This window comes from Seriola aureovittata, chromosome 13 (assembly GCF_021018895.1).
Source record: "Seriola aureovittata isolate HTS-2021-v1 ecotype China chromosome 13, ASM2101889v1, whole genome shotgun sequence".
NCBI lineage: Eukaryota > Metazoa > Chordata > Actinopteri > Carangiformes > Carangidae > Seriola > Seriola aureovittata.
Window position 1 is genome coordinate 20,685,915 of NC_079376.1, and position 26,341 is coordinate 20,712,255.

The 26,341-nt window shown below is 41.6% G+C and overlaps 2 protein-coding genes across 8 annotated transcripts in view; one reads left to right on the forward strand and one right to left on the reverse strand.

Annotated features, from left to right (window-relative positions):
• Positions 1–1,344: 1,344 nt before the first annotated feature.
• brms1la (BRMS1 like transcriptional repressor a) lies at positions 1,345–7,148 on the reverse strand. Its single transcript, XM_056393943.1, has 10 exons — positions 6,993–7,148; positions 5,719–5,877; positions 5,161–5,251; positions 4,930–5,057; positions 4,742–4,821; positions 4,431–4,527; positions 4,181–4,270; positions 3,967–4,031; positions 3,678–3,854; positions 1,345–1,738 (listed from the first exon to the last, which is right to left on the reverse strand). Exons 2-9 carry the CDS (start codon positions 5,855–5,857, stop codon positions 3,756–3,758), a joined length of 789 nt encoding a protein of 262 aa, XP_056249918.1. The 5' UTR covers positions 5,858–5,877; positions 6,993–7,148; the 3' UTR covers positions 1,345–1,738; positions 3,678–3,755.
• Positions 7,149–7,288: 140 nt separating this feature from the next.
• ralgapa1 (Ral GTPase activating protein catalytic subunit alpha 1) overlaps positions 7,289–26,341 on the forward strand; it is a 76,053-nt gene continuing 57,000 nt past the window's right edge. For 2 of the 7 annotated variants that reach the window (XM_056393936.1, XM_056393937.1), the window contains exons 1-19: positions 7,289–7,899; positions 11,176–11,286; positions 11,398–11,447; positions 12,883–12,940; positions 13,274–13,317; positions 13,473–13,650; positions 13,889–14,004; positions 14,406–14,544; positions 14,677–14,885; positions 15,142–15,465; positions 15,585–15,764; positions 16,035–16,106; positions 16,588–16,736; positions 16,899–17,022; positions 17,557–17,703; positions 18,132–18,222; positions 18,405–18,569; positions 21,036–21,182; positions 23,261–25,156. In XM_056393936.1, coding sequence (XP_056249911.1) covers positions 7,794–7,899; positions 11,176–11,286; positions 11,398–11,447; positions 12,883–12,940; positions 13,274–13,317; positions 13,473–13,650; positions 13,889–14,004; positions 14,406–14,544; positions 14,677–14,885; positions 15,142–15,465; positions 15,585–15,764; positions 16,035–16,106; positions 16,588–16,736; positions 16,899–17,022; positions 17,557–17,703; positions 18,132–18,222; positions 18,405–18,569; positions 21,036–21,182; positions 23,261–25,156 — 4,306 coding nt within the window. In that variant the 5' untranslated portion in view covers positions 7,289–7,793. The remainder of the gene's footprint in view (positions 7,900–11,175; positions 11,287–11,397; positions 11,448–12,882; positions 12,941–13,273; positions 13,318–13,472; positions 13,651–13,888; positions 14,005–14,405; positions 14,545–14,676; positions 14,886–15,141; positions 15,466–15,584; positions 15,765–16,034; positions 16,107–16,587; positions 16,737–16,898; positions 17,023–17,556; positions 17,704–18,131; positions 18,223–18,404; positions 18,570–21,035; positions 21,183–23,260; positions 25,157–26,341) is intronic. The other 5 variants (XM_056393933.1, XM_056393935.1, XM_056393939.1 and 2 more) reach the window with 5 other exon arrangements.

The window sequence follows — 26,341 nt, forward strand, 5'->3', positions numbered from 1 at the left end:
TATCAAATTTTAAAATTTTGGAAATCTTTCAGTTTTTAACATTACAATAAGATGGACTTGAATTCTGTGTCAGTCATCAGTTGCTGTCACAGCTGGTATCATGTCCTATGAGTAACCCAGTTGAACGTGTGGGGGAGGGTGAAGACTTTTTGACATGTCAAAGCAGGAAAAGCGTATGTGTTATTAATATGATGTAAAAGTAAAATTAGTGATGGCTGCATTGTAGTTAAGTGGGCCAGGGTCCATGCTGCTGTACATTCTGGGTCACTGGGATTCTTGAATAGAACAGAACCATTGTTAATGTTATTGCACCTCCGCTTTTCATACTGTAACAATTCAAAATGTCTGCTGTGAAAATGGTCTATTAACCCGTCTGCTTCATGTGTGACCTTTTTGTATTTGATAACGTAATAACTCTCCTCTGAGTCAGAAACAGGACACACCTGCTGTTGTACAATTTCCTAATTCTCTCACTCTCCCGTGTTGGACAAGGACAAGCTGTTACACAACTGTGCAAATTCATTTAGAGATAAATTCAGCTGACATTTTTATACCTGTAAGTAATTAAGCAGTTATCTTCATAAAACATATAAATATTCAATATTTTTTACAAACCAGTGTCTGTTGAGGTCATTGTGGTTTTCACCAGGCTGATAAATCCGTCTTAAAACTGTCTTATATAAATGATTAAGGGATTTACCCCAGACTAAACTCAATAATTACATTTTTCAGGCACATTAAGAAGTGTGTGCAAAGATGAAGTGAATATTCATTTTTACCGACTGATATCGACCCTTTAGTGTTTTCACCTATCAGCTCTTACGACAGAAGTACTTATTGGTTTTAGTAAGGAGAGTGGAAAGGCCTGTGCCTCCTGTGGCCATGAGAGCACTGTTGTGATGATAAGTGATGTGTCATTATCATCATCATCATTTACCACTGGCAGGTAATTTCATGCTCTCCATGCAGCCTGTATACAGTGATGTAAAGTCTGTCCTTTGCCTTGATGTGAGATCAATAGCAATTTTATTAAGAGGATATATGCTCTGGTGTCAAGTCCTCTCAGATCTAGGAGAGTTTGGCTTCCTTATTGAGTCCTGCATGAGCCACTTCTTCCTTTTTATATATTATCTTTAGGCCCTGTGAAGCAATCTACAACTCTTGATATGGAAAGCTGCTAAATATTTCATTCTTATCAGTGATGTAGTAATCACTTGCAAAGAGCCAGGGCTGAAAATATGGAGGCTCCTCTTGGTCTGGCAGTACATTTAATATAAAGATACAGATCAATATACTCCTTGCTGTGTGGACTGCTAAAAATATTATAAACACAGACACCACGGAGTAATTATAAAACGTTTAATTGTAAAACCCGTCCACATCGTTAACAAAAGACACAAATGTACCTGACACATTACTCAACAGAAACTGTCGAAAAATATCAATCTGAGTATTTCACATCCCCGCCACCTTAATCTTCAAAAACCAGTATATAAAAATCTTTACTATTAAATGGCAGTTTGTTCATCATCCTGTATAAACAGTGGGTTGTATCTGTGAAGGGTTATTGGAAGAAAATGGTTGGTTCCTTCTCCATCTATTAAAAACACATCCTGACGAACCTGCATGAATCACGGCCATATAAACTAGCAATACACTGAAATAACAAAATCAATTCTTGTCAGGATGGTGGTAAAGATGGAAGCATTTACGTGTTCGTGAGTATTTTTCACAGGAGCTTGAAGGAGAGACAGAAAGAGAGAAGAGGTAGATACAATAAGCAGAGAATGTAACAACACCTGGTGAAAAACAGCTTTAAAGAGATACCATGGGACTTTACCTCAGCCCCTTCTCATGTTGATTGTGGCCGTTAAAATCCTTTTGTTAACATTGTTACCGTGTCATTGCATCATTGACACATTACAATTACGATTGCTGATGTAGTGGTTAATAAAAAGAGAGAAATTTGGTGATCCGCATTAAAATAACCAGCTGTAATAAGCAAATAGTATTTTTATGAAAGGGTTCGGTGAGGGCAAGAAAAGATGAAAAAATATCAGGTATCCATTAACACTGTATATGGTCTTACCCCACTACTCATTATATTACCAAGAGAGATGCTGGTGCACAAATGTTGCTGGTTTGAAATCTAAGTGTCCAGTAGAAATCTAATCTCTTAATGAATTTGAGCTTCAGGACAGGACGATCTGAAACATTATTCCTTTCTAAATGTGTTGACTTAACTCTGTCTCTATCTCGTATACACACAATAATATCTTGAAATATTTATTTCCTTATCATGCATTTTAATTACTGCTATCAATGCGAGTTTAAGTTATCGCTGAGTTTGTCGCAGCAACCAAACTGTAACTCCTACGGATGCAAGATGCACGACTATAACAACAGAACATGATGAAATTGAACTGAACTTCGCTTCAAATGTAGGCACTGCTGACTGCTTTCTGAAACAACAAAAAACTGTACAAACGTGTCATATGATTACCTAACTCAAATCATCAAATTCAAAACATCATAACAAAGCATAATTAATAGTCTCATACAATTAACATTTAAACCGATCCACATAAACAAAAAGCACAAAAGTTTAAAAGATATCATGGCACAATGGACAAGATTCATATATAAACCAGGATTTCCCCACGTCACTGGAAGCTTCGTCAATAACCTGCTAAGTTTAACATTAAAAATCTCTAACTTACAATGACACACTTGTTTGAATACTCCAGGAAGGAAAATCTTCTGAATGCTCAAGTATTGTCAAATAAAACTCATATTTAAATGTTTGCAAAGACATTTGAACTGCTAGTGATTGCAATATTCAGACAACTGGGAAAACCATCCGTGACTCAAGGGGTGCCTGTCTTACAGCGTCCATGTCAGACTGAGTTTGTTTAAAAAAAACAAAAAAAAAAACTGTGACATTCACCGTTGACCATTTCTAGACAATGGTGCACCGCAGCTGTTAAGTAGATTGTATAAAAATGTGTCTTTATGCCAATGTGGAAAGACATAAGCGGCTTCACGAGATACTAGGTCGTTAAACTTTACTTTAAGTGGACCCGAGTGGATGGATCTGTTCAATATGTAAACAAGAACTGAAAACCATTTGCCAACGATTACCGCAAAGATTTCAATCCCACATATGACGCCTACTTTGAAGAAAAGAAATCTGTGATCTAATGCTCAGAGGTCAAACTTAGAAAAACAGTAGAAATAATGTAGTAGACATCTAACACGGTGATCGGAAATCTTAAATCATGTTCTAACTTCATACCAGGGGTCATTTTGTGTGCCACTAGGAGTTTTAGGGAGTATTCAAAGCATTGGCCAATAAAACCTTGATTTTGATTTCGTTTTAGTGTCCCGTGATACTTTCCATCTTTAAAAAACCCATATAGATTGAACTCTGGCTATCACATTTTTCGTTAATGGTTTATATCATACATCATTTTGGAATTATAGATAGAACAGAGAAAACCCTTTCCTATCTGAGGGACAGAAACTGGTACAGACAAAATAAATCTGAATGGAAGTACTGGCAACTAACATGTCAGTGAAAAAAAAAAAAAAACGCTTCTATTCCTGTTTGTTCTTTAAGGGGATTCGAACCCGTGAGTCCTTGTTGTGTGTGCCTGTTGGCACGAGATGCAGCTTACCGACTGGTGTCACTGTTAGCTGAGCAGTGTAGTGGATTGTGGGAAGATTCAGAACAAATGCTCCGCTGTGTGTGTGCTTCAGCAGTTTAGTATGGGTCTGTTTCTGTCTTGTCTGAATGGGAACACAGAGCTGTCAGATTCACTCTTCCCTCTGTGGGGACCCAGCGTGGCCACGGCCTGGAGAAAAGCACACATATACCTGATTCTTAAAAGTTGCCAGCACACACAAACACCACCTCGGGAGAAAGACACACCTCTGCATAGTAATATACACACTTGAAACACACACCTTTCTGATGGCTGTCCAGTCCTCCAGTATGTCCAAGTCAGGTAGCATATAGACAATATATGGGCGTGAACAGGGTTAAAGACAGATACACAGGGAACAGCAATGAATATAAGGACAAATCTAGATACCAGTGTCTGGGATTTTTTAAAAGCATTAAAAGCATTAAGTGAAGGGTCTGTGAAGAGTAATAGAGGTATTAGCAGTAGAAGGATATCAGACACCACTGAAGGTCTTCTCCTCTTCTTGTCTGGACTTAAAGCATCTCTCCTCTTCTTCCTCCCTGACAACTCGTCATTCCACAGCTCTGAGAGAAAGACGCAGACGAAGATTACAAGGTGCACTGAATGTAATATACAGTCCTGGATGAGTGCACTGTCTTCTTATTACTGTAATCAAAAAGAGCTGTATTAAGCTGCACGTGCATGACGTAACACAATGCAATAACTGTGTTCTGTGCACATTACCTGATGTAATGTCGATGCTATGTCTGTCCTCCTCCAGTCGTCTAATTTTCTCCTCCAGTTCATTCTGAACAGTGTCAAACAGCAGCAGCTTCTCACTCTGAACACACACACACACAAAACCACAAGATCATGTAAAACACACAGATCAAACACAAACATGCATCCAGTTACATACATACGAAACGATACGAAACGAATACGTAAGAAACTGAACTGGCTTAGCAATATTGTTTTGTAAGATGGGAGGTAATTAAAAGGGGGTGTGTGTGTGTGTGTGTGTGTGTGTGTGTGTGTGTGTGCTTGTGTCCAACCTCCCAGTGCTGGCATGCTGCCTGGATCTCACACTGATACTTGTTCTTCACAGACTCCAGACACAACTCTCTGTAGATTCCTGACAAAGACATAGACACAAAGTGATAACAGGACACCAGAGTGAATATGACTTTATAAGTGTGTGTGTGTGTGTGTGTGTGTGTGTGTGTGTGTGTGTTAAAGTTACCTGCAACTTTGGTGCGGACCTGCATGTTCTCCAGCAATACTGCCAGAGGCTCCAGATATTCTGCTGCCCGGCCAGCCTCCACCTCTGCCAGCTTGCTGTTAACTTGACTGAGACGCTCACGATATAGCCTGCACACAAACACAGATTGAAATAATGGCAGAGCTCACTGTTATTAAAAAACATCAAATTCAAATTTTAGATAAACTTTACAAGAGTCAGTGTCAGTCTTACTGGTCTTTTAGATCAGTGAACTGTTTCTCCAGGTTGGACATTTCATCCAGACACTCCATCCTCCTCCGCTCACAGTCCTCCTCATCCATTTCTGGAACAGCATCAAGTATCCAACACACACACACACACACACACACACACACACACACACACACACACACACACACACACACACACACACACACACACACCTCTGGGTTAGGTATTACGAAATGGTGTTGTGATGGAAGAAGCTCAGGGGCTGATATGGAAATGAAACCTGGCATAGGTTGACATAATATGCCGAATAAACTGTTTCCATTTGTCCACACTGCCTATCAATCACATTGGTAATCCGTTTCTTAATTCAGCTGTGCAAGCCTTTCTGTTTCCATTTTTCTATTGGTGTGATTTATATAAAATACAGCAAATTCACACATTTCACACATGGCAACAGTTCAATATCTTTTCCTGTTTTAAATATTCACAGCCCAACATGAGCTACCCCTACATTATGGTTTATAACCTAAAGCAAACAGGAATGTCCTGCTCATTTTCCATAGTTTAAGAGTTTCTCACCTGAGCTGTCTCCATCCTCAGAGACAGAGGAGGTGTCAGAATCCTCCTCCTCTGAGCTGGACGCATCCTGCTCCTGGTCTTCCACTTCCATCTCCTCTGCTATACTCTCCTTCTTCTCCCGGTCACGGTGCACCGGCATGGCAGCAAATCAGCTTCAGACTGGTCGTGTTAGATTGAACAACAATGTCAGACTGTTTTGGCAGTTTTACCTACAACAGATACAGCTTTACACTTGATACTTGGTTCTTTTAGTTTCAATTTAGGTCTATAGACAATAAAAAGCTAAAAAACTTCAAAGCATGCCCACACTTTACATCCACTGGGGATCAGCAGTAGTTCTGCTGGTAGATCAGAGGAGCTTGTGAGAGTGCATAATGCATCAGCTTATTACTGATGTTTCCCCATCTGCCTGATGCCTAATTATACCTGCATGAGTGTGTAATAGTTATTTTACATTTGAAAGGAGAGACACACTAACATGTTTGAACATGAAAGGCAAATTACTCTTTGCTCTTAACTATTGCTCCACTGATGCCTTCTTGTACTACAGGCATGACAAATGAAAATACGTTGCATTTCAAAGTAATTGCAAATAATTACTAATTCCTTGTTGATGAACAAATTATTTTTGTTTCTTTCACCCGATGTGATCACATAATTTCTGGGAGATAATCTTTGGGTTGTAGTTTAACTGCAATAACCAGCAATCTCTTCAAAACATCCATCAAGTATTAGGCCATTGCTTATATTCTTTAAACAGCTGACTCAGGAGATATTTCTACATTACTGTGTTTTCGTTGATTTTACTGTGTAATATTCTGTTGTGATGTTTACCAAATGAAGGTAGTGAGGTGGGATATCCACCTAAATTCTACACCCAGTGAACGATATTTTATATACATTTTCTCTTCATTTAGATGTATTTTTACGGTGGATCAATTTGGAAAATTCTTTTGAGATGTTGTGGGAATACTATTATGTCCATAAACATCCCTGAAAACAATGGCTCCCTGTTGGTAGAAAGGTTTATGTTAATGCTTTAGATAAATTCTATTATTAAAACTCAGGAAAAGCATTTTGAAATGACTGTGGGCTGTAGCTGTTTGCCTTTAAATCGTTTAACTATATAAACAAAATAAACATTAACAAACGAAAACACTTTAAGTTAGCATCTGGTTAGCATTTTAGCAACTAGTTAGGTACCAAGCAAGATGGGCACGATTTGTTATATAAAAAACGTAGAAAAGGAAACTTAAAACAAAATCATAACTTACAAGATCAGGAGGTGCTGGACGTTTGCTACAATACTTAGATAAAACCAATCTCAGAGAAAGTAAGCTTAAACGTATTTTTCCCTCGTTTCCAATTTCACTCGTGCCCCAGCTAAGCTAAAAACAAATCGCAATTGGGCGTTCTTCGTTGTAGAGGGAACTGTAGTTTGCTGTATCGCTAATATTCACATCTCTAAATATCTAACAACCAACCGGAAACTACGTTACCCAGCATTCACCACTTTAGCTTTAGGCGGAGAGTTCGAACAGAATTGTCGAAAGGCTTTTAAAACGTTAACACCAGTCAAACTTGAAACGTCGTTTGTGTCAGGCGTATAATGTAGTTTTATATGACACTTGTATGATACAGTTCAAACGGGATAACCAAAGTTTGCACTTTGTTGAACTACACTGGCGTTGAATTTCTCTGGTATCCATTATTTTGTTTTTCCTCCTCCGCCATGATGTTTTCTAACTGAGCAGGGGAGCTAGCTAACCAGCCAGTTTAGCCTTCAGGCTGTTATGGAAGGGAGGTGCAATGGATGGATGCTTTGCCCCGCTACGTTTCACATTTTTGTCTTAGTTTAAACAGAATGCTGCCTCTCCGACAAAAATTACCCCTTGCTATACTCCGCGCTATTGCGGAGGATTGCTAATTCGCAGCGCAGCGTTAATAGATGACCCAGGAGTATCGGCGTTTCGTTATAGTTTGAAGATTAACGCTAGCTGGGGCTGTGTAAGTGGCTACACAGCTAGCTCCTCCTTGCTGTCTGCCATCGCATTCTTGTGTCTCCTGCCTCAGGAATGTTCTCCAAAAAGCCTCATGGGGACGTTAAAAAATCAACACAGAAAGTGTTGGACCCAAAGAAGGACGTGTTGACAAGGCTTAAACATCTTAGAATTGTCATAGGTAAGTTAAAGATCCTTATTAAGCAGCTAACAGGTTAGCTTCTACGTGCCAGTCTGTGTATACAGGGAATGCCACACCAAACTCATCTCGCAAATCACGAAATTTAAAGTTACTTTTCATGTAAACAGAGACACAGGCTTTTTCTAACAAACGTTTAGACCATTTCAGATTTTCTTAGTATCTACTCATCAATTTCGCATCTCAACTGTAATCCATCGTAAAACATTTTACCACTTGTAATATCTCACCATTTGTCAATCTTTAGAGCCATTGCCTTTTCCCCTTAGGATGACTGTGATTTGCGGTTTTGAATCTTGTACATTCAGGCTAAAAGTGAAAGCTGTTCGTGTCAGAAGAGGGTTGAAAGATGTGCTCTATGTTGTATGTAAGTGACAGATTGTCAGATTTGTCAATGAAGTTTGCATAGTTAGCATCTCTGCATAGAGAGAAATCGGGTGGTAGGCACAGTGATGCTGCACAGGCAGGCTGTTGTGATTTTTCCAGGAGTGAACCCAAGTGCCAGACAAAGACTTGGTGTGTGAGAAATACTGAGTGTTTTTTAAGTTGTGTTACAACAAGTATAGTGTTTTGAATGTGTGGAAAGTATAGGGAAGATGACAGAGTAATGAATATGAATATGTGATGAATGTGTGAATGCCTATCTCTGTGTGTATATCTTTCACTGACGCACCCTTGCTCTTACACATGGACACACCCACAAACCCACAAACCCACAAATACACACACTCACACACACACTGACCTGAGAGGGAAACGGCCTCTATTATTTCCTCTTCGTGTCCAGTACAGTAGCTCCACTTCCTGTTTCTATTGTATGAGCTCCTGGGCTGTGTGTGTGTGTGTGTGTGTGTGTGTGTGCGTGCGTGTGTGTGCGTGCGTGTGTGTGTGTGTGTGTGTGTGTGTGTGTGTGTGTGTGTGTGTGTGTGTGTGTGAGAGAGTGTGAGAGAGAGAAAAGGGGTGTGCCCCCGCTCTGTGGTCTATGGGGAAAACAAGACCTTGATCACAAACACACACAGGCACGCACTTTGCAGTGACATTGTTTGAAAAGAATACTCAGACAACTGGACAATAGCTAACCACACAGTTTTAATGTTCATGGTGCCAGACCACCAATGGAAGAAAATGCATGTGGGCACTGTTAGCTGTAGCACTGATAAGAATTGATAACTGGAGCAATGCCATCTTAAAGGAAAAAGCAGACTAAGTAATATACCCCACAGCAAGAATTACTTTTCTGTGTTGATGGTGTTGTTTATGTAGCATCATTCTCATGAAAAAAGTTTTCTTTACCAGCTGCAAAATGTTTACCTTTGCCATAGTAGGAAACAAGAGAGTGAGCACTATTAGTTTTGGCTAATTTTTTTAAGGTTTGTAATAGAATAGTTCACACCTGATCTGAAAGAATGATTAAACAAGAAAATATTTCACTCCTTTGTAATCCCTTTGATGCAATCTGGTTATTAAGTAACTGCTCCCAAGCCCTGTTTTGCTCTGTTGTTGATACAAGAGAAGAACATGTTTTTATTTAAACATTTGCAGTGCTAATGGCATTTGTTATTCAGAGTATACAGTACAGTTTGTAGTCAGAAACCAGACCTTTATTTAGATCTCAGACTAAAGCAGGTCATTTTATAGATGACTGGTTCACACTTGTTGACTGTAATATTGAACAGTAGGTTACAGTACTGTGTAAAAGTCTTAGACACTGAAAGTAAAGGGAGGATACTTTCACAAACAATGCCATGATTAGTTTTTTCAGTTATTTATCAGTTAACTTCATACAAAGTGCAGTAACAAAAAAACTAAATCAAATCAATATTGTATACTGTGACCACCCTTTGCCTTTAAAACGGCACCAATTCTCAGCAGTACACTCAAGTACTTTTTCAAGGTGCTTGGCAGGTAAATTGTTCCAAGCATCCTGGAGAACTTGGCAACTTGGCACGTGGATTTAGGATGTGATAATTGCATCCGTCCCTTCTAGTAATCCCAGACCAAGAATCTAAACATCTAAAGTGCCCAAAACATTTGCACAGTATTATGTCTCCATTACGACTCAAATATATGAGCTCACCTCTATTACCCAACATCGCATTGTTCATGCATGCAAAGTGTGAATAAAGAATTTGCTATGGGTTTTGCAGAAAAGTAACTTCTTTTCAAAAGATGGCAACGAGGTCAGTCCCCAGGGAAAAAGCTAGAAAACCACTCAACTAGACCACTGACACCTTACAAGGACAACCACTGTGGCGCAGAACACAGCCGGCCGCAGTGTGTGAGTGTGCATGCAGCAGCGTTCAGCTTTCATATTTCATATAAACAAAACCAGAGACTATCACCAGAGGCTCGTGAGTGTGGGTGTGTGTGTGCATGTCTGTGTGTCTGTGAAAAAACTTGTGTTTGTCAGTCCATAGCCTTATGTCCTACCTGCTTGTGGGTTGTTTTTTTGTTTTTTTTCAGTGTTGACCCAGAACTATAGTGCTGGTTGTGTCCTCAGTTTGCACATGTGTTTTATCTCAGTGTCTGAGTCAGTGTGTCTGTCTTTTAATGACAGTCAGTGGTGTTGAGGCGGAGATACAGGCCAGAGCACATGAAGGTAAACTTCCGATCTTTTAGAAGAGTCTCTATCTTAAACTATGGCTGAGACCCAGACTGTGAGTCTTTTCTACTGTGAAATGACACAAGTGTATTTAGAGAACCTAGATGCTGCAATGAAATTAAATTACTCAAATGTACTTCCTGTGGTGCAAAGTCAGAAACGTGTTATCTTCACAACAGGCCTTTTCTCTTTATTATAGATGTGTTTAGACATATTTTAGTCTGAAACTTCAAACTGAAAATGGACAGAGAAGAGCCTACAACTGGTTTTATTGTCCATTTTAAAATCATATTACCTAAGTTTTCATTGTGCAGTTTCTCCCTTTCCTCTCTTAATTTTATTGCAGTATTTTACTCACTTTTTCTGTCTTTCTCTGACTGCAGACAGGTTTGTGAGTTGAGTAAAGAGACATGTGGTTGTCAAACTGAGCAGCACATTTGATGTTTTGTATATATAGTGGTGTGGCTGGTAAGGGAGATGTCCAAGTTTTATAAACAAATGAGATGAAGGATGAAAATCGGAACAGACTTAGAATCAGATAACATTTTTAGCAGAAATTTCTTGAGGAATCAAGTTTCTGGAGTAATCTTGACCTTGGTTCTTCTCCTAAGTCTGTGTATGTTAGTTAATTCTTTATTTCTCCTCTTGTTTTCCAGAAAACGCAGAGCCTGCAGAGCTAAAACAGTTCTTTGACCTGAACTACTCCCATATCTACTATGTCTTCTTTGAAAACTTTGTCACCATTGAAGTCAGCCTCAAGCAAAAAGGTATGTTTCACTGGATGTGAAAAACAAAGCTTTAACAGAGTAGGCCAGGTATACATAAAACAATAAGTCATTGCTGTTATGCTTTTTCTTATGCTGGTCTCTGTGTTTTAGGTCATAAGTCTCAGAGGGAGGAGCTGGACTCAATCCTCTTCATCTTTGAGGTAATGAAATATTGCAAATTTCTTGTACATGACATGTTTTACATGACAAAATGTTATGCTAAATCACAACATTCAGTCCTACAAAGTGATAGAAGAACTATAGACAAATGCAGAGTGAGGATGGATGTTATACTTGTGCTGTTTTGCCCCCTCTAACTTAATGCTGGATTACAGAATAGAACTCTGACATTAAACTAAATGACTGAAGTGTTTGTGATTCCATGACCTCTAACTTTCTGTTGGTGGTCTTGGTCAGTACCACAACATCAGCTGACACTGACCTCAGCCTAAGACCACTGGCATTTTGCAACACTCAGAACTGAGTGGTGGTGCTCAGAGTTGCCAGGATAAGATAGCAGATGTGTGTGTTACTGACCTCCATTTGCCCCTCCACATACTCCAAACACTAAGACTTTAAGGACTAGTGAGTGTTTTGATAGAAGAGTTTATAGCATTACTGATTACTTAAGAATGCCATACTGACTTAAATCTATAGTATAATAGTTTCATTCTTTGTGATCAAGATAAATGGAACAGTTGATCTTGATACACATAGATTTCAGGTTATATCATTCACTTTTATCCTAAACCCTATCAATCTTACACCCAGCACAAAGCATAACACAAGTGTCTTTGTTAGTTTCAGACCAACACAGTTGTTATTTTTCTGTCCAGCGCCCATGTTGTTTAAATTGGACTTGTACTTGGACCCATCTGAGCACCCATGGGTGTGTTGATCTCAAAGAGGTGTGGTCAGGTACACTGTTGGTGCATTGCTGTCTTGAGGCAGTAGAAAGTGATTGGGCTATTGACCAACAAAAACCTGGTCTGAAGTCAATGGCGCAGTATTTCACTCAACGCAGAGACACACACACACACACACACACACACACACACACACACACACACACACACTCTGATCAGTGCAACTCTGACTGCGCTGTTTGTTGTGTGTAGATGTGCCTCTAATACTTATATGGAGCAGAGGAGATCATACACAGACAAAATATGTGGTTTTCTTTGTCATCTTGCTTTTTGTGGTTGTAAATAAAACTTTCTGCCTTAAATTCCATCTTCCCCAGGGAATGGGGGGGAAATAAGGGGGGAACATTCAATGAGAGAGAGAGATGGACAGAGCGAGAGAGCACTGCAAGCCTTAAACAGTCACCAGAGATCTCTGATTACTCCATTGCATGTTACGCCCAAAACACCCCCATGATTAATTAAGAGATGAAGTACAACCCTTTTGAACCTCTTCCTGGTGCTGCAGCCATTTTTTCCGCAGTCAAAGAAGTAGATTTGGACACATCTTAAATGCACATGCTCCATGGGCCTTAGACCACGTGCTTAGATTGCTAAAATAGAGTCTTATGGATAGAGTCACAGTCTTATGGTAAAATGTTGTAACTAATGATAATAAAACATTTTTCACCAGAAAATCCTCCAGCTACTGCCTGAAAGAATCCAGAGCCGATGGCAGTTCCACAGCATCGGTAACTCACACTCAACCCCTCTCTTGAAACATCTTTAAGTTTATATTGTACATGTGTGCAACAGATCAGATCATCCCAGAAAACTATGTGTTGTTGAATCAGGTTTAACCAGTCTTCAGTGTGGCCACTCACATGACAGGTGATTTTATGTAATGTGAAGAGACCAACTAACACCAGAAGATAACAAAGTAAAAAATTAATTGCTTGATGTTGCACAGTTTGACAGCTTCTTATTTTAAGCTATTCATGTATTCCAAGCTGGCTCACTTTGATTATCGTGGCTGTGCACTGAAGATTTAAATGACCAGGCTCATATGTCTTTCTCTCCCACAGGGCTGATTCTCAAGAAGCTGTTACACACTGGGAACTCTTTAAAGGTATTGCTGTGTTTTGTTATCTTTGTGTTACCTGTCAGTCATAGCGCCCGCATCCTTATGCTTCTCAATTTTGGAAAAAAGTAAATGCTGCAAATAACTAATTTGGTTTCTCTTCACATCTCTTCTCTCTTCTTTGTCTCTCATCTTCATTGTAGATCCGGCGTGAAGGTGTGCGCCTGTTCCTGCTGTGGATGCAGGCGTTACAGTGTAATGCAGAACGTGAACAACTCTGCATGTTTGCCTGTTTGATTCCTGGTTTCCCAGCTCCCCTCTGCCACGGGACCCCACGCACCCTGGACACTTTGATCAACCCTCCACTGAGTTTGACAGAGAGTTAGTACACACACACACACACACACACACACACACACACACACACACACACACACACACAGAGTTAAACTAATAAATGGGCTCAACATTTAACTTATTTAAAAAAGTCAACCAGTCACTGTTACACATGTTTGACATCTTGGATAACATTTGGAACCCCATTCACTTTTTTCACAGCGGCAACATTGTACTTTTCATTGTAATATTAACAGCAGTCTTCCTGCGTCTCCACCTACAGCTCAGGTGACTCCAGAAGAGATCACTCCACTGGTTCCTCCACAGTCAGGTGACAAGAACCAGGAAGACCTCACTGCCTACTTCCTCGAAGCACTACTGAAATACATGGTAAACCAGGTATTATCATCATTTCTTACTAACACAGCTAACACAACATGATTACACTGTTGAAATGTTCTTAGGTCTTACTAATGCTACTAATGCAAAACACACGGGAGGTAACAAATTACTGACATTATCTTGTACAAACATGGTGGTAGATAAATTATTTATCTAATCCCTCACTGGTATCACTAACCCCCGCTGATACAAGTTTCATCCCTTACTGACACAAACTGACTTTGTTCTGCTGTTTCCTCTTCTTGCTATCACATGCATCACACACACACTGATAACATTCTCCCCTAAAACAATGGTGCGCTTCCCCAATTGACCCTATTTTGTGTGTGCAATGTTCTCTTTATAACACAAACTTGTTTGTCTTTGTGTGTGCGTGTGTCTGTGTGTGCATCCACCAGGCCAAGTCTCTAGAGTGGCGTTGTAAAGAGAACCATGAACGTGGCTTTAGCTTCCTATTTGGTCACTTCAGGAAGTTTTACCTTCCTCATATCTTTCCCAACTTCGCCATGGAAACCAGCCTCTACAACCCCATACTGGGTCAGTATAATGAATTCACTTAAGAGATACTTATTACTGTAAAGGTGGAAAACCACTGGAACACACTGACTGAACAGTAATGTTATTGTAATGCTGCACCACATAAATAAAGATGTCCCTCTTTCCCTGTAGACGTGCCTCCGATGCGTCCTAAGCCCTACTACAGTGTGGTCCGCAGGGAGCAGGATGGTGGCGAACCATTGTACTGCACCAAGGAGAGCTTCCTCCAGGCCCGAGTCATCTTCATACGCTGGCTGGTCTCCTTCTGGCTGGAGCCACGACCCAACACACACACACAAATCCCAGGAACAGAGGGAGAGAACGTCCCCAAGAACATACAGGTAACACACATATTGTGGCTGGTGTTTTGTTACTTTGCGATTTACTAAATGAGCTAGACTGCTCATGCCAACTACCCAGATATTCTTCTATTCATTCTAAAATCACCAGAAATGTACAAGACATTACTTCTTATACTCAGACCCCGCTTAGAAGGGACATGAGTAGTATAGAAATGTAACTAACTGTCTTTTGTTCATCCAGTTTCTCTTTATTTTCTTACCTCACTGTATGACCTGTGTAACTCTTGACCTCCAGCGAGCAGCAGCCGGCCTGGCAGCTCGCTCTGCAGGCAGCTCGGATGACAGCGGCGGAGGTGGGATCCGGTCTGACAGCCACCTGGAAATTAGCGGGGCTTCATCTGGGCCAGGAGGAGGCAGCATGGGGCTGTCCGGGTGTCCGGGGCTTGGGGGCGAGCCTGAGCAGAGCCACTCCAACACATCTACACTGACTGAGAGGGAACCCAGCTCCTCCTCACTCTGCTCCATGGATGAAGAACAGCTGACGGACATGGAGGTGGTGAGGAGAGTGCTGACCAGCTCCAGAACCAATGTCAACTTCATCACAGAAATCTTTAGACAGGTGAAGGAGAGCTGTTTTTGACATCATGTAGCTATTCCAGTGTGTCACACCTTTGACTGGCATTATTAAGTGTTTTTCATTGAATAATAATATTTATTTGTCCGTCTTTTCCAATATAGGCGTTTCTTCTTCCCATGTGCGAGGCAGCAGCGATGCGAAAAGTGGTCCGTGTTTATCAGGAGTGGATCTCCATCGAGGACAAGCCAGTGTTCATGAAGGAGCCAGAGGAGGGTCCTTATCCCATAGCCACAGGCGGCAGTATGGATTCAGGCTCTCAGCTTGGAGACAAAGAGGACGAGGTAAGGAATTACCTGAAATGAGTAATGGAAACCGTCTCAATATTCAAATAAATGATGATTAAGAACAGATCTGTGTGTACACATAAATATACCAAACTTTGTGCCTCCAGTTTGTAAAATAGATTATCTGTTGTAGATTTTAATTCTCATGCCCAAACCACGATAACCCTGATGATGTTCCTCCTAAGAAGACATTACACAACTGTTTTCACAGGTTGAGTAGCTCTCCATGTAACAAGTAAACTGAACTGTATCTTCTCTCCTTTTCAGGGAATGAACAAAGTGATTGACAGTGAATTGCTGGAGTACAGTGTTCATGCTGGCGTTCAGACTACACTACAGGTATGGTTCTCACTTTGACTTAAAAGTGTCAGACTTCTTGTCTCACTCGTACACACAAAAGTGTCGTTGTTGCCCTTTACCTGTTGTAGCCCATTTCCCCTGCGTGGTACCAGCTCGACTCGACCAGGCGACTGTACACTGCTCACTGTAGCCTGTTACATTTCTCTTATTGTACTTTACTTTTAGTATGGCAACCAGCAAAATTATGCCATGGTGGGTTGAGGAGGTGCAGACGTTTCTCTGTTTGGTATCCCTTCATTATCCTCCACTGTTTATGCATCTGTCGCATTGATGATGATGTCACGATAGTTTTACATGCCTCATTGAGGGGGTATTAATTGCAGTGGAAAAAGAAGCACCAGGTACCAAAGGCGAGAAAGTGGATTTGAGTCAAGTTGAGTCGCTACTATGCAGTGAAAAAAACGCTAAAAGTGGTTTTTGATCCATTTCATATCCTAACTACTCATCTGCTTTTCTGCAGGTATTTATCACCCACTCCTCCAATGTTTTCCTATTGGAGCCAGCCAATGACATCAAGATCCTTTTAGAGGAGCATGTCGACATGTGCAAGCGAGTCCTCAACATTTACCGCAGCCTTGTCATGCACGAGACCATGGACCAGAAAACATGGTAAAAAGAAGCTGCACAAACACCAGCAAAACCACAATAAATCACACTTGTTACGCAGTCTGGGAAATGCCACAAAATGCCATCTAAATACATTTCAGAAAAGTCTAGCCATTATTTAAACAAAGCTCAAACTTTAACTTTCGTACTTGTATATGTTTGTAGGGAGCAGATCTTATTGGTTCTGCTGAGGGTGACGGAGTCTGTGATGAAGAGACCTCCATCTATTATGCCTCAGGGCAAAAAGAACAACACACTGTCAGGCAGACTGGCTGGACCTATCTTTCAGGTACATCACTATCACTGTATTAAACAGGCCAAATCATTTTTCATGATCACTGGACATGGAAAGCACACATGGGAGTTTTCTCTGCAGTACATAAAAGAAAGGAATGAATAGAATCATTGTTACAATCATGATGAAACTGTTGTTTACAGCAAAACAGTTTCTGGAAGTTTCTTAGCTTGTGGAGTTTTAAATACTGTATATATAGTTGCCTATGAAAACATTATAACAGTATATTATTGTCACTGTAGATTGTCTAAAAGCACATGCTGCACTCATGGCAATGTTGTAATCATCTAATAAAAGAGTAGTTTACTATCAAGTGGCCTTCATCTCTTTTATTCAGAATACAGAAATCTAAAAGAAGTCCTGTTTACACTAAGATGCAAACTTATTTTCTGAACGCCTTAATGAAGTTTAATAGGTCACTGGTTTAATGGTCCATCTGACTAGTGTTTAGTTTTGATGAGTGGGGAGATGGATTAGAACCTTTTCTAATATGACGTTCTATCATTTCACCCCAATCTTTCCTTAAAGACGCTGATAGTAGCCTGGATTAAGGGGAACTTAAACGTCTACATCAGCAGAGAATTATGGGACGACCTCCTCTCTGTCCTCTCTTCTCTGACCTGCTGGGAGGAACTGGTCACAGAGTGGTCTCTCACCATGGAAACCCTCACCAAGGTACTGAATACAGTGTGTATGGATATGATATGATATGGATTTTTTTTCATGATCAAACACAAATTATTTCACTTCTGATTTCAGCACATAACAGGAGGTTAAAGGAGGAGTTAACATTTTAAAGGCAGGCTTCTTTAGGAGGAATCATTGACTGCCTTGACTAGGAAATAAAAACAAATTGTTTTATTAATGATTTTCATTCAGAGCAAGTCAGCTGAGTTTTTCAGTTCGGTGACTGACTGCGACATCTGCCGGTCACAAACAGTCATTAGAGAAGCAGAGGTGAACTTAATTGAAGGAAGCGGCACTTCCCTTCCTGTCTTTATGCTAGTTTATTTTGCCTTTGTCATCTTTCATGCTGTCTCTTACAAGCTCTGCTGTTAGTGTGTTGAAAGTGTTGAAGCAGCGTGTGTGTCTTCGTTTCGTAGGTCTTGGCCAGGAACCTGTACAATGTTGATCTCAATGAGCTGCCTCTGGACAAACTCAGTGAGCAAAAACAGAAGAAACATAAAGGAAAAGGTTGGTCAATCACCAGAGACTCTCACAGACCTTGTAAAGACACATACAACTTCCTAACAGCTAGTCTGAAACACAGCCAGTCCTATTCTTGCATCACGTTAAACAGGAGCCAACTGCAACTCTTTTATGATGTGCACTGACAAGACAACTTTCCTTCTCAATTCCCATCATTCATACACAAGGTATCGGTTCAGAGGGCCAGCGGCAGATTGTGGATCGTTCCTTCTCTAAAGGCTGGAGCAGAGATCAACCCGGCCAGGCAGCAGCAATGAGACAGCGAAGTGCCACCACCGCTGGCTCACCAGGCATCGAAAAGGCCAGGAGTATTGTCCGCCAGAAGACTGTAGGTCAGTATTTCCCTGCTTAGTTGTCCACCCTCCTCGTGTGTGAGGAAAGGCCTTATTCATTCGGCCATGAAAATTGAGCTATTAGCCCCATTCAAAGCACAGATTCCCAGACATTGTTCTGTGTATCCTGGTAAAACTGGCTGGTTCAAGGGGAGCTCAATAGGGGGAATCTAGTACTCAGTGCACTGTATGTGGCTTCTTTTTCCTTTCATGTCAGTTTTATTTGACTTGACATACCTCCTCTGCTTTTCTCCTCCTTCCTGTGTGTCTGACAGGAAGTTAAGGTGTATGCTTTCTGTCATTCCCTCTTCTCAGAGTAATCTTGTTTATGTGAAGCCTTCAACTGTGTGAGGGAAATAGTCACAACACCAGTGTACAAAAATAACTACTGTAGCTCAGAGCAAGATGATGACGACTTATGTGAAAAAAAATCACAGAATAAGTTGGATATTCTGTAGGTGGAAAGACATTAAAAACTGACACTGTAATGTAGAATTTGAAGTAGTAATTTTATTCAGAAGTTATATTGGTAAAAGTAATAATCCTGTTTTTTTTTTTACCAAACAGCACCCCATATAATATACACATTTATTTTCTTGTAACGCTCTGTGAATGATCGTCACCGCCACAAGATGTCGCACTCAACCACCAGCATCTCAGACCAAAACAAATACTTCGTTGGCCACATCTCCGGCCTCCGTTTGGCCACAACCCCCCTTCTCTCCCTCCACATTCTCAGTCAGCAAGCCCAGTGAAAACGATCACTAAACACACAACAAAAGTTACCCTGTTGATGCGACAGCCAACAAAAACAATCTAGCCGCAACCATTAGCCCACGCTAGCATTGCCGTGATATTCTCTACAGCAGCGATGGCAGCAAGCCAGCTAGTGATAGCGACATTAGCCAAACACATTCATAATATCTGTAACAACAAGTTAGCTCATGTTATCATCCCTTCTGTAGCTGCTCACTTATGAAAACAGACATGTAACATTATGAACACATGAAGTTATTAACACATTGAGGAGGAGAAAAGCTGTGAGTTAAGCTGGAGTCTAGCTTGTAGGTCTCTCCATCTCGGTAAAGCCAGACCAGTATTGGCTCCACGGTCGGACTGGGAAAGAAATTCAGCCATGGACTTATCTGCTGGGACTGGCCGCACAAATGACACAGACGAACCTTAAAAGCTTTGTGGATGTTTTGATGGTCTATCAACCACCCAAGATTTGAACCAGCAGTCTTGTCCAGTCTGCCTGTGTTCTTGTTTTGTCATTTTCTTTGTCGGAGGCCTTTTCAGATGAAAATGTGGTTCCTTCAGTGGAGTTCAGTTCCCCACTATATCTTTACATAGAAAATAGTCGTTTGATTCTATATTATTGTTCAAAATCTTATTTACAAAACCTTCTAAAAAGCACGTATGAACATGGCAAATTACAAGCACACAACCCATCAAATATATTTTTATTAAAATTTTTCTGGCCACTTGATGTTTGCCTGTTGATCAGGAACCTCTACTTCGGTTCTCAGTGATGATACATGTGTAATGATACATGTAAAATTATTATGGATACTGTCGTTGATACTGTTGGCAGGGTGTCTGTTAAAAAACCTAATAAATCTTATAATGTCAAGTTAATATATTTACTAACCCTTAATAGAATTGACCATTGCTGAGAAGTTTCTAATGCCTATACATGTGTTGAGAACCACTCGAACAGGTTCCTCAGTGTGTTTTTACTGTGAGAAATGAGTCCACTCGTGCTAAACAACATTGTTGCAGATGTGTATCTGTTATGCAATGTTCTGTGAGTCGGATATTCAACGGAGAATGTATTCAAAAGCCATAAATTTGAACAAACTTGTAAACTACCTAATTTTTCAATTTAACTGTGTACCTGAATAGCATTAAAAATGTAGTGCTCCTGTGTGTCGCGGTCTAATGACGGGTCTTGGCTGTGCAGAGGGCCAAGCTGCCACCAGCCTCTCACTGTGTCACTGTCTTTCTTCCAGAGTTAACCCTGTCGCACTCCTCCTTCACCTTCGTTGTCTTTCCCTCTAAATCTGCCCGTGAACTTTCCTCTTTTCTTCGCTGTCTTGTCGCCTGCCTGTGTTTTGACAAACTTCTCCTCTTTCTCCTCAAACTACCTCTCTATGGTGTGTCTCTACCTCATAAATAAGATCTTTTATTTACTGCCACCTATTTCTGTCTCTCATTGTTCTTCTCAAAACTTATTTTTCCTCCAACCCTTCTTTTTTTCCTGCTCTATTTACTATCTTATTTTTCTGGACTGAATTTTGACATGTTCTTTTTTCATTCCTTTCATTTTTCCATCTATTTTCCACCCATACATCCACTTTTCTTTGACTTCAACACTGCCTTCTCTATTCCTCTGCTCTTCCTCTGTGCGTTCTTCTGTCTCACACTGCTCCCCCTTTTCTTCTATCTGTTCTTCCACTTCCTCAGCCCTGCGTAGCTGTTCTACGGGGGACTCTCTGCTGTCCTCAGCCTTTATCCGCAGTGCTAAGAGTGCTCCTGCTCTGGCTCCGCCTCTTCCTGTCCTCCTCCACCACCACCACCCTTTACTACCCCCCCTTGCCGACCAGCTGGCAGGTACACACTCTTTGCACTACCTGTCTGCCTGGAAACTGTAGTCGTCTACACGTCTGTCAGAAACTGAACCTTAATGCCTGTCATCTTGTCTCTGTCTGTCTGTTCATTTTTCTGGATATCTGATTATCATTACTGAGGCAACTGTTTGGATGTTGTCCTTCAGCAATATTACAGCTCTTCCCATTTTGAACAGTGTGATTTTGAGAAATGCTTGAACATCAAACGCGTATCATTCTCCTGATATTTTGTGCAAAAATCTGATCAGAATTGCTTGAATTTTTTGTGACAAATGGATGATTATGGCATATTGTAGCACCCACTTAAGGGGGGAAAATTAGTGAGTAGTTGCGATATTTTTCCAAGTTGTCTCAGCATACTATTAGACCCAAGGTGTTAAAGGACAGATGCCGTGTGAATAACACTGAAGAATCACTTGCTTAAGCTGAAACGAGAATATTCTGTTTCTGGAGAAGGCTTAATTAAGTGATGGGCTGGTAAATTAGAGCATGCAAAACAAAGCACGCCCGACCTTCCTGTGTTTGATTTCCAGTCACTCAGCTGACAGATGTATTTGTCTGTTTGTAACTCATTCTCAGTCAGTGTTTTTATATAGAGAATTATATACTGTGTCACTTGTTTGACCTAGGAGTAACAAATAATCACAGTGGTTTATTATGAGTGGCCTGAAGTGGCATTGTCTTATTACACAACTGTTAAATGTGTCCTCTATGTTTAAGTTAGTTACTCTTGTGGTTTTAACATTAGCTGCTGCATTTGGATTTTGCCTAGTAAGAGAATGAAATATTGCCTAACTGCTACTTAAGAATAACATCTGCTGTTTTGATTTTGTTCTACAAATATAATGTCACTAATGCTTTGATGTAAATTAGAAATCTTATCAGATAGATGGAGACAGCTCATGTGTCTCTGTTTCTATTGTTTACATTTCTATATGTAACTAGGCCCACCTGTATTCCTGTCTGCTTGCTTGTTTCTCTGCCTGTTAGCCTGCATCGTTTACTTATCTGCCTGCATGCACACATGCATATCTCTCATGCATGCACTCTTTTCTGCCTTATACAAACATTTATTTGCCCTCGTTTCTTTTCTCTCCTCGTTGTTCTCCCAACCACTGATGTCTGGTGTGATATTTAATTTGATGCCATTTTTTCTTGGGGCGGCATTTCAATGTACTTGGTTTATAATGCAGTCTCCTCTGCTAATGGGAATTTACTTAACTATTATGTTTGCTGCTTTTGGTGTGCATGTGCGTGCGTGCGTGTGTGTGTGTGTGCATGTGTGCGTGTGTGCATGTGTGCGTGTGTGTGCGTGTGTGTGTGTGTGTGTGTTTTTGGAGATCTCTTAAAGTTATGCAAAGTAAACATGAATGTCATTAAAGAAGAAATCGAAAGGTAGTTTTTATTTTTGTGTTTGTCATAAATGTGTCTTCTTCTTGTACTGGTAGACGGTGTTAGCTGGTTAAAGTTGATGAAGTTGGAACAAACTGCTATTCCGATGTGTTAGCTGTATCTATGAAGTGGCATCAGCACAGACTGATAAAAAACTAAAAACCAGTGCTCTAAATGAAAAGTCTCAAAAGTTGTTGTATACAAAGGCTTGACAACAGATTTGGCTCTAACATCCCAGATTGATGTTTAACCTTGGGATGCCTGATATGAATCTAGTTTACATTTTATCTCAGTCATGATTCTGAATTAATGAAGGACCAGAGATGAAATAGCTTTGGCAGCCACAGTACTTTAAGGATTGAAATTAATATCATCAGTATGTATATATTTTTTATAAACCTTCACTGAAAAGTTCTATTTGTTTTAAAATAAAATTATCTATGATACAAATCTCTTGTGCACTATCTTGTAATCTTGTCTAACCACTTCAGAAACAGGTTTCCATGCATCGATCATACTGTGTTTATGTCTTTGTATTTGCAGGTTCTTATTTGGCTATCTATTTGAGACTTTGTTCATTTAGTGTGTATTTGTGCATTTACATGTGTCCATTCCCATTTTCTCCCTACTAACCTCACTCCCCTTCCTTCGTCTTCCCCCAATCAACAGACCTTGAGGACCCGCCAATCACGCTGACATCCCGCACTTCTCGGATGCGTCATTCCTCCCAGAGCGACGAGGCCCCTCCTACCTCCTGTTCTGAGGTGTTCCAGGGCAGGACTTGTGACCTGGATGCCCCGGCCCCTTCCTCCCTCGCAAGGAGCAGCAGTGCCTCTGACATCATGGAGCCTTTCATCGCCGAGCGGGTCAAAGGTGAAGACCCTCAGAGGGATCCCTGTTCAATCCCGAATCCCCCCCCTCTCCACCACCACTCTACAACTTCCTCTTTACTCGCAGCCAACAGCCACGCAGCTCAGCCTCTCCCACACCCTCTCACCTCCCCCTCTCCCACCCCCTTTACCCTCTCCAATGGTGTTGTTTCCTCGACTTCAGAGGGACAAGATGATAGTGGTGTTTATGACCAGTTCTGGCACCAGATTGGCTCTCGAAGCCGAGGTTCTAGCTCTGATTGGGTAAGCGACTGGGATTCTGCTTTCACCTTTTCATCTGAAAAGGAAATTGATGCAGAAGAGGGTGAAACAGGAGCTGGGGCAGAAGAGGAGGATTTATTCTCCTCTATTAGGGACTACCTCACTCACAAGGGAGTTGAGAAGAAGGAGGAGGCTGGAGAGAGAGATAGTCCTGCTCATACATTAGAGAACAATGTTACTTTACCTGCACCGGTGCAAACAGGGGTAGCTCGAACACAAATAGAATCCACAGGACAGGTAGGAGAGGCAAGACAGGTGGTAAGAGGGGACAGACAGACTTGTACAGAGGACAGACAGGTAAGTAAATCAGTGAGACACAGCAGTGTTGATTCAACAGAGGAGAATGAGACAGAGCAGCGGAGCATCTATGAGTGTCTGGAGTTGCAGTGTCAGTGGCCATCACCCAATGCTAAGGGAAGTGCTAGCTTAGAAAGAAACACTGGGGAGAAAAAGGGAGGATCAAACACAGGGAGGGCAGCAGGATGGGATGGGAAAAGTGATATGTGGAGGGAAGTAAGAGACAAGAAACGTGATGAAAAAGAAGCAGCAGGAAATCAGAGGCCCCGTTTAATCAGACAAGATACTAACATGGTAGAATCTAGTCTTGAATCAAATCAAACTACCCAAACTTCAGACCCAATTAAGAACAAGGTGCCCCGTAGTATCACTAAGAGGCACCATTCTGGGGGGGTTCACGTCAGCTTCCGGCCCTCGACTGAGTCCGTCCAGTTCCACAACCCCCTTGAGAATAAAGAGGCTCACTGGAAAGCCAGGCTGCGCCGCCTCAGTCACTTTCACACACACAGCCACTCAGCAGGGGAAAGGCCAGGGGCCGTTGGTGCGGGATCAGGGGGCAAGCTCGGAGCAGGGGGTGCAGGTAAGTTTGGCTCTGTGGCTGGGATTAGCCACAGAGCAGGGGCACATGAGAAATTAGCCTCTGGGACTCTTTCGGATAACAGCGGGGCAGGGGGCATAGCAGGCACCGGATGTCTGGAAAACAGGGCTGGGGGTGAAGGGGACAAGGACAAGCAACTTCCTGGATCCTCTGTGGGATCCAGTCTGGGCTCTGAGGGTCAGGTTCACTCAGAGGTGTTATCAAGCGGTTCAGGTTCCTCAGGCGTGACGTCAGGGGTGCGTGGCCGCTTGGGACGTTCAGCCTTGCGATCTCGAGCCTCCCGCTCACGCTCCCAGGAGCCGGGCAGCACTGCCTCACGCCACCACCAGGGGGCCCTCCTTGGTGGCGTCTATAAGACTGTGGTTCACGCTCTGTCCTCCAAGCCCCGGCCCCGAGGTCAGGGGTCATCCCAAGGCTCGTCACCACAGCGGCAGGGCCGGGCCGCCATGGGTGACGCATCGCTAAGAGACCTCTACTCCCACGTCCTGGGCTACTTTGGGCGAAAGACAACCACGCCAGGTGAGGATTGCAACGAACGAAGCGCTCATAAAGGACACAGCAGACAACTGAGGAGAGACAAATACTCACAAAACACAAACATCAACAACTCTCTTTTCCTTTTTGGCTGTTTTTAACTGGTTTGTTATGATGGAATGATTTTTTTTTTTGGCTGACACTCATCATCTTGCTGCTGGACTGAAATTCAACTCCCTGTTGATGTGTTTCCTCTTGAACGTAGCCCCTCCTCCAGCCTGCCTCCTGTCAAGGACCTCCCTCCTCCCATACCTTCCCACTTGTTCCTCTACCTGAGAAGCCCCTCCCTCCTCCTCCTGTCTTTCTTCTTAGGGTTTTGGGATTTTAACCTCTTCTCCCCCTTTCCCCCTTCTCCACCTCCTCCTCCTCCCTCCTCATTGTTGCATGCGACCTCGTCGTGCCTCGTCCTTCGCCTCCTCCCCGGACTCTGGCCCCTCTTCAGCTGTACAGAAGGAAACAACAATCTACAGAAAAGCATAAGTGCCTGTAGAAAAGATAAAAGCACAAAAGAAAAAAATAGACGCAATACCCAACAGAAAGGCCCCAAATGTTTTATGGCATTTTCCATCTTCAGAGCCTTGTTGCATTTAGATTTACGTTACGGAAGTTTAGTTCATAAAAGAACATCAGTGATGTGAATTATTTTAGAAGAGCAAAAATACATTCACTTAAATGTAGTGTGAACATATTGCTGCAGTTCATCCTCAGACCACTAGGATGCAGCATAAGACCTGATGTGAAAATGGCCGTCTTTACAATAGTGGTATACACACAGAATTTGAATGGATAAGAAAAGGTATGCACATTCAAATCACCAATCTGGTATGGTTATTTGCCTTGTACACTGCCACAGGTTAATATCAAGATGATTGGTAAACTGCACATTTGAATCAGCAGTACCCTTTTTCTATTCATTCTAATTCTTGGGGTGGAAGACTTCAGACCTGGGGGGAAATCATTTATGTCTTGAGAATCAGATGCTAGATATGAGCACAGATTCATCACCTGAATCTGTCTTGATGTGGAGTTACTGTTGCGCAACCACACTTTTTTCTTTTCTAGGTCTGTTGCTTGCCAACTCGTGCCAAATGGTACCTACCAGTCGTTTTGCCTATTTGTTTGGTTTGTCTACTGTTCTGCCAGATGTCTAGTGTAGTGTGCCCTGCTGGA

What these genes read in the sequence shown, in the direction of transcription:
- brms1la (XM_056393943.1), bottom strand. Translation starts at nt 5,857, where the DNA reads ATGCCGGTGCACCGTGACCGGGAGAAGAAGGAGAGTATAGCAGAGGAG. An exon ending in TGAGGATGGAGACAGCTCAG is followed by an intron (nt 5,252 to 5,718) that starts GTGAGAAACTCT and finishes ATGCTGTTCCAG; the next exon opens with AAATGGATGAGGAGGACTGT. An exon ending in TTCACTGATCTAAAAGACCA is followed by an intron (nt 5,058 to 5,160) that starts GTAAGACTGACA and finishes GTTTGTGTGCAG; the next exon opens with GCTATATCGTGAGCGTCTCA.